The sequence below is a fragment of the Setaria viridis genome, chromosome 3 (assembly GCF_005286985.2).
Source record: "Setaria viridis chromosome 3, Setaria_viridis_v4.0, whole genome shotgun sequence".
Taxonomy (NCBI): domain Eukaryota; kingdom Viridiplantae; phylum Streptophyta; class Magnoliopsida; order Poales; family Poaceae; genus Setaria; species Setaria viridis.
This window is the reverse complement of record NC_048265.2, coordinates 4,814,139-4,831,303: the sequence shown is the minus strand read 5'-3', so window position 1 is coordinate 4,831,303 and position 17,165 is coordinate 4,814,139. Positions and strand designations below refer to the sequence as shown.

The following is a 17,165-nucleotide window of genomic DNA, read 5'->3' as shown; positions in this document are numbered from 1 at the left end:
AAACCTGAGGCACCAGAGTAGATGGATAGATAGAGATGGGTGGTTTTTTCCGGCCTGAACAGGAGGCAGTATCCAAAAGCCCCCCGTCTAATTTAATTTCTTCTATGGGCTCGACTTTTTTTTCCCTTTTCCAGATAGATCTTTAGTCATTGACAGTGTAATACAAGAAAAACAATTCTAAGCAAATTATTTTATTTAAACACAATACATGTGTAAACACTTATATACGCTAATAATGTACACTCATGTTCTATGGGTACCTTCGATAGATTGAACCAACGTATCTGGAGAGTTGAGACTGATTAGGTGGCTCCTGCCTATCGAAAGGCACGCCATCTATCACTGAAATAATAAATAATTTAATTTCTTCTATGGGCTCGATTTTTTCCCCTTTTCCAGATAGATCTTCAGTCATTGACAGTGTAATACAAGAAAAACAATTTTAATCAAATTATTTTATTTAAACACAATACATGCGTAAACACTAATGTACACTCACGTTCTACGAATATCTTCGATAGATTGGACCAACGTATCTTGAGAGTTGAGACTGGTTAGGCGGCTCCTACCTATTGAAAGGCACACCGTCTATCACTGAAATAATAAATAATAAACATATGTAAATACGAGTATTCATGTCAAGTTAGAGAGTCGAACTCAGGTAGACATATTCCAAATAAGAACCTAACCAATTGAGCTAAGGAGCATTTCTTTTTTAGGTTCTGAGACAAATTTGGTGTCAAACCAAAAGATCCTCAACAACTCATGGAGGAAATGTGAGACACACAAGTTTTTTTTTCTCAAACACCACGGGAGAATTGCGTGTCATTTCATTAAGAAGAAAACACACAAATTTGAGGATGGCAACATCAGTGCAGTGATTTCATGCGGCATTAATGGAACTCATTAAATTACCCATCATATATCTCTTTCATTATTACCCGCAAAAAAATATATCTCTTTCATTAGTGGAAATAATAACCACTCAACTATGCTTTCTTTGGACAGTGGCCAAATTTGATGCGACACGATTTCGGTGTCACGTGCACCTCAGCACGCTTCCAATCACCAAGCTATGGCCGGCTAGCTGATTAGGACAGTTCAGGACTACATGTGCTCAAAGGTCCAACTTAAAGTAGTGGATGCCTTTTGTACACGACAGCACGATATGTAAAACACAGGGTTAACCCATCAATAATTTATTCATTCCCTCCACTATTACTTCTTTATTATAACCACGTGCTACGGTTGAGTTTCAAGTTTTTAAAAATCGATAGTTAAAAATATGTACGCAATAAAATGACTTACACAGTAATATCCGGATATAAACATCCCAATAATAAAAACCAAGGGATAATTTCCATAAGCACGTAGAGTACTAAAATACAAATGTTTTGAGCTTTGTGGATTTAGTTTTAATTTGGAGGTAATGTAGAAATAAAAAGTAACATATGAAATGATCAAAGCTCAACACTTGTATATACGTACCTCATGAATATTAGCAGAACAAGTTCCAGTTCAACCATTAGCTCTCTCTCTCCCTCTCGCACTAGCCTTTGCTAACTTCAGTTTGCTGCTGGCTATTTTTGGCAGTCAGCCATGGCGGCTCTATTATTTGGTTTCTTTAAAGGTGCACTGGTTGTGTCATGACCTATAGCTGATTGTCCACTCATAAAGGGTACTCAAGGACGAACTACAAAAATTTGATGACCGAATTTCTAGGCCAGCTTTTGTCAGTATGGTCGGTTAGATATAATGACGGCAATTTATTAGTTTAATTTTCATATCATTTCAATTAGGAGAGACTGAAAGACAGTGACAGAACGGTACTTTGGCTCTCTCGAAATGTAATTTATGCTATTATAGTTTTAATATAACTTGTTAACGTCCAAAATGGCATCTATATATCTAATGACCGTGTGAGCATTTATTCAATTCAAAATGTTCAAATTAAAGTACATGAATCGACAATGCTGCATGTAATACAGACATAAATCTTAGATTTTTTTTAAAGACAAAGTTCTCATTATTTCTCCTAGGAAAAAAAAACAGAGAGGAACAAACAGAAAGTTGTAGAATCTCGACCACCAGTTCTACACTTCTACTTACATATACAAGCATACGTATAGGTGATGACTATTGTGGCATCCATGCTCACCAAAACTCCATTTTCAAACTATTAATTGGATCTTTTTTCTGTTGATCCGATTACTATTTGGAAGACAACAGAAAGGTCTCTCGTCCTAAGCCATAACCGACCTCGCAACAAAAAGTAATTGGAGGAGGAAAAAAAGATCAAGTGCACAATTGCACATCAACGTACTGATAAAATAATAGAAATAAATCTCATTACCTTTTGATCTCCAGCGTTTAGTGGAGTTTGATCAGCTGAAAACAAAAAAGATATTAGCGGAGCTAATTTATGTGGTTCCTGGCAAATGTTGCTCAAAAACTGCACCACACGTGTCAGCCAAGTTCCGGTAGATGGACATGCAACCAAGAAACCTTTTGCACGTACAGTACAAGCGTGGTTGCCATTGCCGAATTATTCTCCGAGATGACGCCTTTCAATCATCGGCTAGAAAGCACGCCGACTAGTTGAGCACAAAAAGGCCCACCTCCGACGGTTAGCAGCATCCCACAAAATCACTGAAAAAATGAAAAGAAAATAAGATTAAGTGACGTATGCATGCTTAATGCTAAAATTAGTTAAAGTGTTGATGATGATCTAATGTGAAATGTGCGATCAGTATGTGATGTCGGCTAAAAGCCTGGATGGAAGGCACTTGAGGGAATAGTGAGGAATGCGTGCGTGCGTAGGAGTTCGAAACCTGGCAATTGGTTGCCAATTTGGACGGCCTGAGTTTGGTTACTATGATTGCCGGACAGCGATCTCTCAGGTGGCCTGGTGCGTTGGCAAGTGCTTGCGCCGAATCAGTTAACTCTTGTAGCACCTTGTGGCCCACTTTTGACCATGTGATGCATAATTTGCCACTTATTTCAGAACAAGAACTTGCCACCGTGGCGTACAATTTGTCCTGTCCTTTGATCGTGACCATTTGGCGATAGACAACTAAATTTGGTGAAGCACTGTTAATTGGTAAAATATGTTTCCATCGAATATATGGAAAATGTTTTCATGCAGTAAATGAGACCATGTTTAACTAACAGATTTTCTTGGCTATGTACCTGCATAGTTATGTGCAGGAATGTCATTTTTCATGTTGATAGATAGTCCAGATATAGGACAACGCGTAATTCGCTATGAGTGTTATAACATATCTTCCTTGTATATAAATTTAATTTACAGCACTTGTAAGAAACTGCAAAGAAAGGCAATGTACAGAGGAATACGTTTCCAAACAAGTTCCCTCTTGTTTTACCATGACATAAAACTTCTCAATTAATTATGTCACTTAAATATATGCTGGATGATCCAATGTCCATTTCATCCAAGTTTTTTTATCCTATAAAAATATCTTTGTTATCACTATAAAACCATAAAATTATTGATAAATTCAAGAGCGTTGCTATGCACATCTTTCATTAAGAAGAAGATAGTTTTATTACAACAGCAACTAAAACCCATACTCAACACCAAACAACATGGAACAACCAATGCACATCTAACAGCAATGAACGAATTACAAACAAAATTACCCACTCAGACATCATGGCATTAATTATTTTTGAATAGAAAACCAAACCAAACAAATGAAGAGACAAAAAAAAGCATTTTGTATCATAGACCTTTTTCATCTCAGGAAAACCCTACAAACGTAGAGACTATATATGGTACGTACAGGTTGCGGATAGCAAGTCTTTCAGGTCACCTTAACCTACAATATGTTTTTGCATAATTTACCGATTTATTATACGATGCTACTGAAGAAAAAAGACAATTAATTTTAGAATAGCACTCTACATGTGAAAATGATAAGATGGGACCGAGCCATATGCAAATGCACAGTAGTTGTGTAGATTTTTCCTTTCCTTTTACAGGCCATATTTTGGAAAATGTGTTATTTACCAGACGATACCAAAGATTCACGCAACGTTATTTGTTGCAGATGAACGCCGTCCAGCATAAACAATCGTACACTTTTAATATGTGGCATGCGTGGAGTTGATCATATTTAACAACCAGTAGCTTTTGATTGTTGTTGTGCTTCCCAAAGTAGCCGGTCATACAAGATTGTTATTTGGTACTCCAAGAAAAAAACGAAGAAAGAAAAGATGCGTGTCTCTTAGTCAGGATCGGAACATAGATATCATCACATTGGGTTAATTAGCGCTAGTTCATGAACTTGATAACGACCAAGTAACTAAGGTCCAAGCACGCAACAAAACGTAATTTGAGAAGGCGAGCAAGGGGATGTAGGTTTCAAATAAGTAACCTGCTAAAATCTAGATTAGGGAATGTTTCAATGCAGCAATCCTATCACTCAGGTGGTTACTTCACACTCATTCCCGCAGGGAACCCTCGAGGAAAATGAAATGACGAAATATTCCAACCACTTGGAAATCAAACCCATTTGAAGCTTGTTTGTAAAATCGAGACAATTAGGTCAAAATCAAACCAATTTCCCTACAAACTCAAGTGTATATAGTATATACTCATTTTTATTCTTCTCATATAGTAAGTTACAAATCAAAGTAAATACAGCATAGGAAATAATCGCATCGATCTCCAATACGTATACTACATCATATACATGTGTATAGCTAGCTGGCAAGGCTATCTTGCAGCATGTTGTTTAGTTTATAATGTGTGTGGAGTTTATATATCATACTAGACTGTATGTAATAAATCAATCTCTATATATATGTGTTGAAGAAGTCGAGCTAATGGTGATGGCCAACGCCAGGGCTCGGCACCGATCCGTCGGCGGCGACCTCGACGATCTGCCTACGCTTGTCGGCGGCGATCTCCGGCTTGTCGTCGGTCAGTACCAGCGCCGGCGGCGCCGTGAACACATGTAGCAAATCTTGAGACACCGCCGACGACGTTGAAGAAGGGCTATGAACGGCATGCACATGTGGCTGATCCCTTGGCGCCATCCTTGCGTGCACGAGAGACTGCGATGATGCCGACAGGAGCAAGGTGACGATCACAATGGCAGTGCGTGAGGCAGCCATGGGCGAGGTTGCAAGCTAAGGTTGATGGCAGAGTCCACAAGAGAGAGTTTTAGCTGCTTGTGAGAGGTGAGCAGCTGGTGAGAAGCTATGAGCTTGATGCGATGAGAAGAATGTGAGCAACCGAGGCATGTATTTATAGGTGAGGAGAGGAGGGGGCCGGTGGCCACTGGCCAGCAAGTGTGTGTGTTGCGTGGCGGTGGCAGGGTTTAGTTTTGTGACTTAGTCAAATTTAGTGGAGCACACGTCACCGTTACATTTTCCCTATAAAGTTGTCCCAGCAAAGTGTGTACTATTTTGAGCACTAACCCTGCTTACTAAATTCATCGATCATGCCTTTAGTTTTCGGCCAAAGATTTTTGTGTGAGGAGTGTTGCTGCTGGCTCAGGCTACGGCAACGCGCCGCGTGGAAGCTTCGTGCGCCCTTGCAAACCCTGAGCCAATGCCGCGTGCCCGCGTGTGCATATGCAACTCGTGCTGCCTCTGCTTTTTTGGGATTATTCATATTCTTTTTTGATACAGGGCTTATTCAAATTTAGCGCGCGTGTTGGGAAATAATACCGAGAGTATTGATAAACAAGAAAAAAATGAAAAAGATCACTAGTACTCCCTTGTAGTTCATATTTTTTTTCTTAAGCCAAAGTTCTGTAACTTTGACCAGATTTATAGAAAAAGGCAACAAAATTTATGACATCCAATTAGTTTTTCTAAATCCATCATAAAATAGTTTTGGTGCATTTATTTTGAACTACAGATCTTAATATGTTTTATAAAAACTTGATTAAAATTAGAGCAGTTTGACTTAGTACAAAATCAAGTGAACTGTAATTTTTAAGAAATAAAGTGTCAACCTTAAAATTACACCATCATATAGAAGCACGGTTCCCATCAATGTATGGCACGTAAATATTCCAATCCACCTAACCAACACAAGTTACGCGGTTGCTGGCCCAAACCCACAGTGCTGCGGATGTATATTTGGGCAGCTTGCATGCATGTTTTTCGGCAGCTTGTATATTCAGTATTTGTTCTTCAAGATCTGTTTTTCCTGTTCTCAAAACTCGTTTTTTGTTCTCTAAAATAAAATCATCATTACACAACTGCATGCATCATATTGGGATCGTTCTTATCTCTTATGATTACGATAAGGCTCCTGAGACCTGGTTGCTGCACTAGGTGAGCGTGTAGAGCCGGGTGAACAAGCTTGAGATCATGGTTTTATGCCTACCCACGCAGGAGCGTGAAAAAAGGGAAAGAAAAAGACCAAAAAGCTCAAGTGTGCATGCTCTTTAAAGGAAAAGTGCAAAAACAAAGATCTGAAATGTTGACTTGGTATAGGATTAACGTAGTCTTTTTTAACTGAAATACAGAAACACACACAAAAAAAAGACTTACAAAGGAGTATATATATATATACAATACGTAAATCCAACAATGCAAACATCTATATATAAGTAGGGATGAAAATGGTCAAATACATTATCATAATACAAAAAATGAGAACTGTCAGTCTGGATTTTCCCATATTTATGAAATAAATAAATGCAAAACATAAATAAAATCACTTGAATCTGACAACTTTTATATGTTTTGCTAAAATAGGAACAGTAAAAAATGATAGCGATAATAAGGAAGCGATATTAATCCCGACCATTTTCACCCCTATATATAAGCATATATATGGAATTCAACTCCTGCTGTATGTTAAGTGATATTGGAATCTCTAGGCATTCTAATTAACGACACTGACACACACTTCACACATTCTAGTCATCTTGTTTGAAGAGCCGGCGTATCTCGTGTCACGAAAACACAAAACCTCTGTCAGGACATGTCAACAATCCATTTCAATTTATATAACTCAAAGAGAATTATAACATACGCATGCATGTAATACATATTAATTCTTTTTTTACAACATATAAGTGCATGTACACACTGCCACACGTACATAGCTAGCTATACCTAGCTTTATTTGTATCTCTATACGTAGGGACATTTGCACGCGTGCGAAGTAGCATTTGCTAATGGCCTACGCCTGGGCTCGGCACCGACCCGTCGGCGACCTCGATGGTGCCCCAACGCTTGGCGACGGGCATCTCCGGCTTGCCGGACGGCGGCGAGGGTGGCATCATCGGCGGTGCCATGTCTCGAGCCAAATCTTGCGAAGGCGAAGCGGTCGCAATGCTACCGATAGGGCTCGGCACACTCTCCTCGACATGCGCTTGATCTGCTCGTGCATGGTCACTTGGCACCATCCTAGCTGCTTGTAGCATGGACGGCGATGATGATGTCAACAGGAGGAGCACCGACAAGCCGATCACAATTTTGTGTGAGGAAGCCATGAGAACTCTGAACGAGCAGTCTTGGCAAGTTAGCTACCTATTGACAGACGTACTTGTTACTCCTACTGGCACTACTTGTGAGAAAACAGAGATCGAAGAAATTGTTTGTGTGTGTTTTTGCTGTGAGAATGAGCAGGGTGGCCATGTATTTATAGGCCAGGTGAAGCAGGGAGGTGGCCAAGCATGCGCGTGCGATCTTTGTGTGAGCCAGCTGCATGGGAGTGAACTTTCGAGACCGGGTCAAATATGTGAGGCACACATCACAATCACATTTTTAATGGGGTTTCAAATCTCATAATTAAAAGTGCTCTCCATGTAATAAGAGTGCTGATGTGGTGCACTGTCGGTTACGTTCCTGTTCCGCATGCCTTATCTTGCGTTCATCTGGTTCCAAGAACTTGCATGCATGATTCGTTGAGCTGGTAGAGGGAGAAGAATGTTGAGTTGGTTTGGGCCTCAAGAAATTGCCACGTGGAGGCATGGCCTATCGTGGCAAGCGTGCGGCTCATGGGAATATGCGCGCTGGCACGCTAGCTACCTTCTACTTTTGGCCTGGGCACACGTAGGACCCTCTCAGCACGGTGCTACGATCCTGGTCGCTCAATCATGCACATTGGTGAACAAGTTGTGCATTTCTTCTTGTGAAGACAGGATGACTGTGGTGACTGGTTGCTAGCTAGTGCCAGGGCAATGAGGATATAGTAAGAAAGTTGCAGACTGTCGTGGAAGTAATAAAACTAGTGACACAATTTTCAGGAGGCAAATCCTTATAAACTTGAAGATTTACTTTTGCTCTGCATCATTCAGAATTGTTTTTAAAAAAATGACTCAGTAGTTGATAAATGAAGACGTACAATTGCGCCCTCCAGGTGAAATGGAGTGATTGGATTTTTATTCCATAGCCTCTTCCCCCTAGAATATTCTTTCAACGTAGCATTTCCACCGTACCACCAAAGAATAATTCTTAGACAGGATGATCGTCAGTCATAACCGTCAAAAACATTTGCCACCACATCAACAGGGCATTAGGTGATCCCGTAGAGTTGTATGATCCGCACGAATCAGTAGGGATTATGTTAGTGATGTCGTCATTGGGCACGTCAAAACTCGCAAGTTACTTAAAAGGCAAATTGGCAGCAAGTGCCCTAATTAATTTCCATTAACATTTGTCAATACATATAGTGGCGCCACTGGGACACGCACGACTCCAATTAACACAGAAATAAAATCAAATCCGGCGCAATCTGTCGATGTCGCTGTCGCCTCTCGCAGCATTATTCATATATTGGCACTCATTCGCCACTCAAAACAAAAATGAAGCTGATCCTATCTGCTTAATTTTGTATTCGCTTTGAAACTTTTTTTTATTTAAATTTTTGAACGTATATAGAACAAGAAAGATCGAACATGCAAGCACTGGAGCACCCCTTGATCGATCGCCACATACACACACACACACACACACACACACACACTACCTAGCTTTAGTTAGGTATATATATGAATAAGCCAGATTCACAAAGTATGTACGGTACGGTACACAACTACACGCGACGCGCCATCTCTATGGATGGTGGCCGACGCCGGGGCTCGGCACCGATCCGTCCGGCATCCAGCCGCCGTTGCTCTCAGGATGGTCGACGTCGACCTCGCCGGTCGCCGGCGGCGACGGCACTGCGGCCACTACTCCTTGTACCAGCTGCTGAGGTGAGGTGGTCGTAGTAGTTGTAGAGCTGGCCGCAGGGCTAGTATTGCTATCTGGTTGTGCTTGGTGATCACTACTTAAGATCATTAGCCTAGCTCGAGCGAGACAAGGTGAAGATGATGCCAGGAGGACGACGAAGAAGATCGCCATTGTCATTTGTGGAGAAGCCATTGCAGGTTGGTCAGTGGGAGCCAGAGAGATGCAAATGAATGTGGGGGTTTGTATATGTGTGTGTGTGTGTGTGCTCTGATGGGAGAATGGATGCGAGCAAACTGGCCATATTTATAGGAGTGAGTGGAGCTCTGCAAGTAGCATACGTGGTCACAAAATAAATGGCAGCGAGCAAGTGGTTTCTTTTTAGGGTTTTCAGACGCTAATGGGTTGACGGGTCAATATACAGGTTCAATGCGTCGAGGAACACTGCTTGAATTATATTCAGTACTGAAGTTGGTTCAGAACGTTAAAAGCATCTGAAAAATTGATAGTAACTAGGTAATAAGGGAAACACTCGAGAGACAAAAAATTTATGAAAGCAAGTAATATGACTGAATTCCAGTTCTGGAAGAAAATGAGGTTCATATATGGGATTTAGGAGGATACTTCTACAAAGTATAGTTTGGATCAACCTTTTGCAAGAATTGACGGTTACAAATTACAGAAATATAAGCATGCCTTAGTTCCAGAAACTAATTACAGAAATATTTTTTTTACTTTCTGAATGAAGTTCTAGAAACTAATTTTGTTCTCCTCCATTAGGTGCCTTAGTTAAGTCTCCTCATGACCAAAATCTAGCCAACGGTTACTTTCAGATGCTCAGGTCCTCCCTTCCGTCACATCTGCAACTTTTTGATGCTCTATTACTCGTCCCACTGAGCCGAGCCGAAAGCACTAGCTACTTAGACCAGATAGGCGTAGAGAGCGAGCACTTTGTATTGGTAACTCGTACTTTTGCATTCTTTCTAAAAACAGTTTACTGTAAAATACCCATGGCTTTCGTCCACACAGTTCAGTGCATGATTCAGTGTCTGTCTGTCAGAAAAACTTATCTTGTTTGGTACTGATCTTATGGTACGGTGTCTATTCATCGGAGTGGCACTTGCTTTCAAGGAAGGATTTCATTTCTTCTCAAGAGATACTAAAACAGTGAACATGATATGGAATTATTGCAGACACATAATTCTATCATATGTGCATGACACTTGATGAGATTGCACTGCATTCACCTTTCTGGACACAGTGAAAACTACTAGATTTAACTGGTCCTGGAAAGGAGCTTCGAGCTGATCAAACAACTTTCACATGATGATGCAGTGGATGCACGATCGATGAAGGCAGGAAGAAGGAGAGCTGAAAGCCAGAAAGTTGCGCAATTGTTTGTTGCATGTCTTTCATGAGGGTTTTGATGCTCTCGTGCGCATGGATGCATAAGATTTGATGTCAGCAGCACTCATGAGTTAGGTCTTGCAGATACACACACACACACATAGTCAAGCAGTTCATTTTACATAAAAAAACCTAATGGACAATCAGAAGAATTGACTCTTGCTGCAACTTGCAATTCTAATTTGAAGTGGGTATTATCATATATCCACACCTAGCCGGGGAGATTGCCTGCAGAACATTCAATTCTATATATGATACTAGCAAGTGGCTTAAATTTCACCAATTGCAGATAAGCAAATGCCATATCCTTTATGAAGTAGTGTATATTAAATAGAACTTTGATCAATACCATAATGTGACAAGACAAGTTCCCAACAAAGAAAAAGAGCCCTGATGCGAATTCATTGGACTGTTTAACAAACGTGCCACTTTCGAAAGTCAAATCTGCAAAAGGGAAACTGTTATATATGTATTGGGGGTTCTAACTTTCTGTGATACAATCATCCAATGTTCTCCTCCTTTTTGACTGGCCTAGTGTACTCTCCACTTGGCACCCCTCTCCAGTCTGACTGACACGCACATTGGTCTCGCATTATGCATGCTTAAATATTTTCTCCCCCTGCTAGTGCAAAAGTGCCAATATTTGTGTCCTTTTTCAAAACATGTACAAATTAAAAAAGCATGAGGAAGCGAAGGCGAGGAAGACAGTGCGGCATGTAACTTGTTATTTGTTGGGCATGAAAAATTAGTAAATAGACAACGCAAAGTTTGAGATTGTCATTCATGTTTTTAGGTTGTCACTTCTTTAGTTTCGATTTGTGATCATAGTTGGAGATTCTGGACGACTGTTAATTACAAAAACCCCGGCTGCGTGTATCGAAATGATGTATATATAGGCAAGAATTGACTTTGTGTTATCTGAAGACCATACGTACGTATTTGCCGTCCATTGCCTAGAAAATGTCATCACATAGTATGGGTCAAATGTGTTTCGAAATGGGGAATGTACGTTGTTGTGCAATGCACGATTGGTTGCTGTTGCACAAGGTGACGGATAACTTTTCGCAAAACGTGGAGGCACCATTAGTTTGTTAGAATACGTGCAACTGGATCAGGACTTCTATAAACTAAGATAGCACGATCACGCATGCATGCACTGGTGACAAAGCATAGAAGCATACTTGGAGCTTTTCGAGAAAAAAGGCTTGCTTATGGCAGCAAGATATTACCTGAACTACAGTGTTATCCAAATGAATTGTTAAGTGCATGACCAAAGATGGTCTTCTAGCGCATGGTTTGAGTGTAGTGGTAAACCGGTTACTGATGCAAAAATGGGTTCCCCTGTTTTGGTATCAACATATATGCAAGCGGCCGATGACGTACGTTTCTGCGACATTAGTGTCATTGCCACAGGGTGATAATGTTATTTAACAGAATCAGTTGAATATTGAGTAGCTCAGGTCTTGCTGTCTCTAAAACAGGTGTGATAGTAACAGGCTTTATAGCTGCTAGCTAGGAAAGTTGCCTCTTTATGCTTCCATCACAACTTTGCAATCCTCAAACTACTTATTCGATAGGTCAATAATGTTTTCATGTATACCAATACCATCAACGATTTTAATGGCTTGTGGCATGGAAGGAGAGATAACAGTTAAGAATTTTTCTTTTTGAACGGACGGCAGGAGGAACAGTTAAGAATAAGAGCAAGTATTTCATTAAGACAGGTAAACGTATACACATAGAAAAACACCATCTAGAGCAAGACAGATAGGAACTATCAAACAACTCAAATTTTGGATACATTGCAAGATCCAACCACTCCATCTAAAGCGTGTCTGACAACTCAATGGACCAAAAGGCAGCTGCCTCGCCCGATGCAACACAGGAATCTCAACTATACGTAGCACCTTCTGTTTTGGAACAACAGATTTAGAAGATCGCGTAACATCATTCATAGCTGCCAGCCATGAGACAGATGACCTAGAAACAAGATACTCTCAAAGAAAAAGGAATTTGTTGGAACCCTCCATGGATTGTCCCCAAAATCTGATAGCGCCATTTTGCACAAAACCATGATGGTAATGGCGATGAGGAAGATTAGGAGGTGGTGATCCAATATATATAGACTGCTTTTGGAGCACATTATTATGGATGCCATTATAAGCACATCTAGTCTCAGCCCAACCAGACATCTTCCTTTTTTGGGGGCCTTGATGCCTTGTAGATGGGCTGCATCCTGCTCTTGCAAATAGGTCCAAGTTGTATTACAGATTGTGTCCACTAAGATGTAATTTAATAATCATTCATCTAAAACATTCGATATATTTATAAGCTTTCCATCTAAGTAATTTATAGACACAACCTTAATTACCATAACTATAGAGACTTAGACTAGTATATGTAAATTGCCCTAAAAGAAACAGCCATAATAATGATAGAAACAATAGCGGGTACAACCACCTCCGCAAACCACCCAAATTGTTACTTGGTGCTCTTAACCATTCTATATGAATTGTATTCAAATGGTTGCATAATGCTCATTCTATATCAGCCATGACTCGCGCTGCAACCCATGGACCTAAATATGGTTATTGTTTAAATCTGTGTGATCTCATATTTAGAAAATACTATACGTACAACGCTGTTGGATGACCATCTCTCTGTATTAGGTTGTGATGTTTTTCTAATTTATTACACTATATGCCCTCACGCTATGAGGCCCTTCCGATGTTGTGAACCCATGACGTAACGCGCGCTTCTAGCTTGTTGCATGACGTACATAGCAAAGTGGTTTGAACCTATTCGGGTATTTGTATTGTGTAGCAGGAACTCCATGTGATCCAAAATATTATTGGTCAAATTTTTAAAAGTTTTAAAAGTTTGACTAAGATCATATAAGATTCATCATGAAAGGTACTTTCAAAAGTTTTTAACATTTAAAGTGTCATTGATCTCATATGGTCGAGTGGTAGTAGAAATTTCAAACGGACTTGATTCCAGCGTTTCATGTGGGACCAATAGTCCAATGACGAGGACACGTGAATGTCGAGCTGGCGCTACCTGGGTGCAAGGCGACACGTCAGACGTGAGACCGTGCGTCCAAGCCGACCGTTGCCTCCGCCTCGAAATCAAATCAAATCGCCCACGAATTCCATTCCTTCCACTTCCGCTTTCGACCGTTGCAAAATCTCCCTCCACAAAAACCCAAACGCTCCTTCCCCGGTTCCCCCTACCCCTCACGCCCACGCCGCCGCCGATCTCCTCCGCCCCCAGCTCTCTCTGGAACCGCGCCCCAGCGAGCGACGGGGAGCAGCAGCAGCCACCGCAGCGCCGTGATATGGTGTCGAGGACACCCACGAAGCCGTCGCCGTCGCCCAGGCTCGGGGCCGGTGCCGGCACCGTTACCCCGTCGAAGCCGTCGCCGTCGCCCGTGGCGCGCCGCCGCCCTGCCCTCCGGCGCCGCCTGTCCCCGGCCACCACCAAGCGCCGCGGGAGCCCGCTCAAGTCCCTCGCGTCCGCGCCCGCCGCCGTCGTCGCCACCTTCGACCGCTCCCTCCGCTCCTGCCGCCGCCGCCTCCTCAAGCTCTTCGCCCGCCTCGCCGTCCTCGGCTCCCCGCGCAAGCGCCGCGCCGCCGCCGCGGGGTTCCAGCGCCTCCGCTCCCACTCGCCTCCCGCTACTCCTCTTCATCCGACCTCTCAGAACCCCGCGGTCCGCGCGCAGTCCGCCGCGCTCCCGCCGCCGCCGTCGCCGGGGAGGCGGACGCTGTTCCTCGACCTCGACGAGACGCTCATCCACTCCCAGACCGACCCGCCGCCCGCGCGGTTCGACTTCACCGTGCGCCCCGTCATCGGCGGCCAGGCCGTCACCTTCTACGTCGCCAAGCGCCCGGGCGTCGAGGCGTTCCTCCGCGCGGCGGCGGAGAGCTTCGAGGTCGTCGTCTTCACCGCGGGGCTCCAGGAGTACGCCTCCCTCGTGCTTGACCGCCTTGACCCCAGCGGCGAGGTGTTCGCGCACCGCCTCTACCGCGGCGCGTGCCGCGACGCCGGGGATGGGAGGCTCGTCAAGGATCTCGCAGCCACGGGACGGGCGCTGGACCGCGCGGTCATCGTCGATGACAACCCCAATGCCTACGCCCTGCAGCCGGAGAACGCCGTCCCGGTGGCGCCGTTCGTGGACGATGACAACGACCAAGAGCTGCAGAGGGTGATGGCGTTCTTGGATGTAGCTGCCGAGTACGAAGACACCAGGGAGGCTATCAGATATTACCAGGATCTCGTCGCGGCAAGCTGAGCCGACGGCCTGCCACCGTGGAGAAGGGTGCCCATTATGCATGCCTATCACTTCTTGAAGCAATCTCAGGTTGAAAGATTGCTCCTTTCTCTCAGATTGGTGTACTGGTTACTGGGGAAGAGAGATTTCAGCAGAACAGGAGATGTGGTAGAGCTTCATTTTTTCAGGATCTTCCTGAATTGGGATGGGAATATATTATGGTGTAGTCGGAACTTGAACCCAAAGTGAAATTGAAATAGCACAATGTTGAGAAACTTTGTAATTTGAAGAGGTACTTTCATTTGGGATACATAAAGGATGCTACTCCACATTGAGGAGCTTCGACTGATGCAAGGATTCCCCAGTTTTTTGTCAGATTTGTGCATTAGTTGGTGTGTAAGTGGAAATACAGGAGAGTAATGACTGATGAACATTGGTCTTTCAGGATCTTGCTGAATTTCGGATGTGTGTATGTTCCAAAATTATGGCATTACTACAACTGTTTCATTTCTCTGCAGAAACATTTTAGCATATCTGCAAAACAAAAAATTCTGCAGAAACTGTTAATCTGAGGGAGACTAACACTGTGGCCTAAATCATAGATTCTGCATTTCTGCCACATTGTGCTGTGCACTCCATGCCCATGTTTCATTTTTGCTAAGATCAAATAGAATCTGGCAACTAATTTTTGTGTCCAACAAATCGAAGAAGAGAACATTGTATTAGACGAAAGAGGAATTGTTTGCACATGGCTGGACCTGTTTTGGAAGTTCTCAATGACTGTATTCTAATCACAAACGAAAACAAATATGAAAGAATCAAAGAAGTGACCTTTTTTTGTCCTCTGTGAAGATAGCAGCCTTGTGTGTGTGAACATCACAAACGAGATCTCACCATTGCAAGTGAACATCATATGGACACACACATGATGGTTTCAGTTGATATAAATAGTGGTTTCAGTTGCTCAAGCTTATTTGTTAAACCGTCAAAGAGCATAACATCGTATTGACGCTGAAGAAACCAATTCTTCGAAAAATGTCAGGTTCGGTGGAACTTATTTTGCTGATTCAGCACTACAGATTTATAGCGAAAACTGAAACTAACGGGCACAAATCCGGCTCTACCTCTGATATAGCTGTTGATGGCAATGGGCCGCTTGTGTGTGCATCAACGGCCCGGTGGATCATGTGGGTGGCCAATGGCCAGCGCCTGGGCCTAGAATCTCTTTCGGTCCACCATCAGTCAGTCCAGGACGTTCTTCAGAAATTCTCGAGCTCATCCTCTGTGTGAGCTATAGCCTATAGATGATGCAACTGCTATAAATTGATTTTGGTTTCTTGTGCGTTGTCAACTTGCGCAGAGCCGCAGACTATGTAGACTAGAATGCCAGGCAATTTATTCGAAAAGAAAAGGTTCCTGTACAATTCTGTGAACCTAAAAATATCTCTGCAAATGGATTAAAAAAGAAGAATCTGAAAGTGACTAACGAGAACATTGTGGCCTAAACTATATTCTAACAATATTCGCCAGCATTCCGTGCACGGTGCACTCCAAGCCCTTCTTCTTTCAGATCCGATTGTCCCTAAAAAAAAAGATCCGATCATCTAAAAACGATATGAAAAACCTCATGAACAATAGAGATGCAGTTCCGGGGAAGCTGGGGCCTGTCTGAAAGTCTCCAAAGATTTCCATTTGATACTCTCACATCAACACAAAATCCAAAGGACAAAACGGAGAGCCCTTTTCACTTCCCCGTGAAGCTACGAGCAACCTGAATGCCGTGACCATCCAGGAAAAAGCATACACAGAACGCTCAATTCATCCGTACTACTCTACCTGGAGGTCGATCTGTCGAGTCATTGGCAGAGATGATCTTATCAAAATAGGTCGACATCGAGCATAATTGAGGATTAACGTGATACGATAGTGATTTTTTTTGTTACATATTACTCTAACAAATTTGTTTTCAATCGGCAAAAGAAAAACCTTGCGGTGAAGTTTGTGGTTGAAGGTCGAATATCAACCCGGGAGCAAGTAGAAATTTTGCAGTTTTTCAATTTTCGAAAGTGGTCCGTGAAACCAGTTCGTTGTAGTTGATGTGCATGCTATAATCTATTCACGGATTGACGTAGCATTTCGTCCTACCCATGGCCTGGGGACTCCACGGCGGTGTCAAAATGAAAAATGCCTCCTATTTCTCTTCATAAGGACAAAAAAATCTCAACGATTCAACACAACAAATGACATCAAAAGTCAATGCAAATTCAAAGATTCTAGAGATTACACCACATGGCGAATTCGAGTTCTGGATTAAGTAGCCGCTAAG

The 17,165-nt window shown here is 42.5% G+C and overlaps 1 protein-coding gene across 1 annotated transcript; it reads left to right on the top strand.

The window, feature by feature from the left end:
- The first annotated feature begins 13,906 nt into the window (after positions 1-13,906).
- On the top strand, positions 13,907-15,296 carry LOC117847617 (uncharacterized). The gene has a single exon (XM_034728853.1). It carries the CDS (start codon positions 13,907-13,909, stop codon positions 14,858-14,860), a length of 954 nt encoding a protein of 317 aa, XP_034584744.1. The 3' UTR covers positions 14,861-15,296.
- The last annotated feature ends 1,869 nt before the right edge of the window (positions 15,297-17,165 follow it).

What these genes read in the sequence shown, in the direction of transcription:
- LOC117847617 (XM_034728853.1), top strand. Translation starts at nt 13,907, where the DNA reads ATGGTGTCGAGGACACCCACGAAGCCGTCGCCGTCGCCCAGGCTCGGG.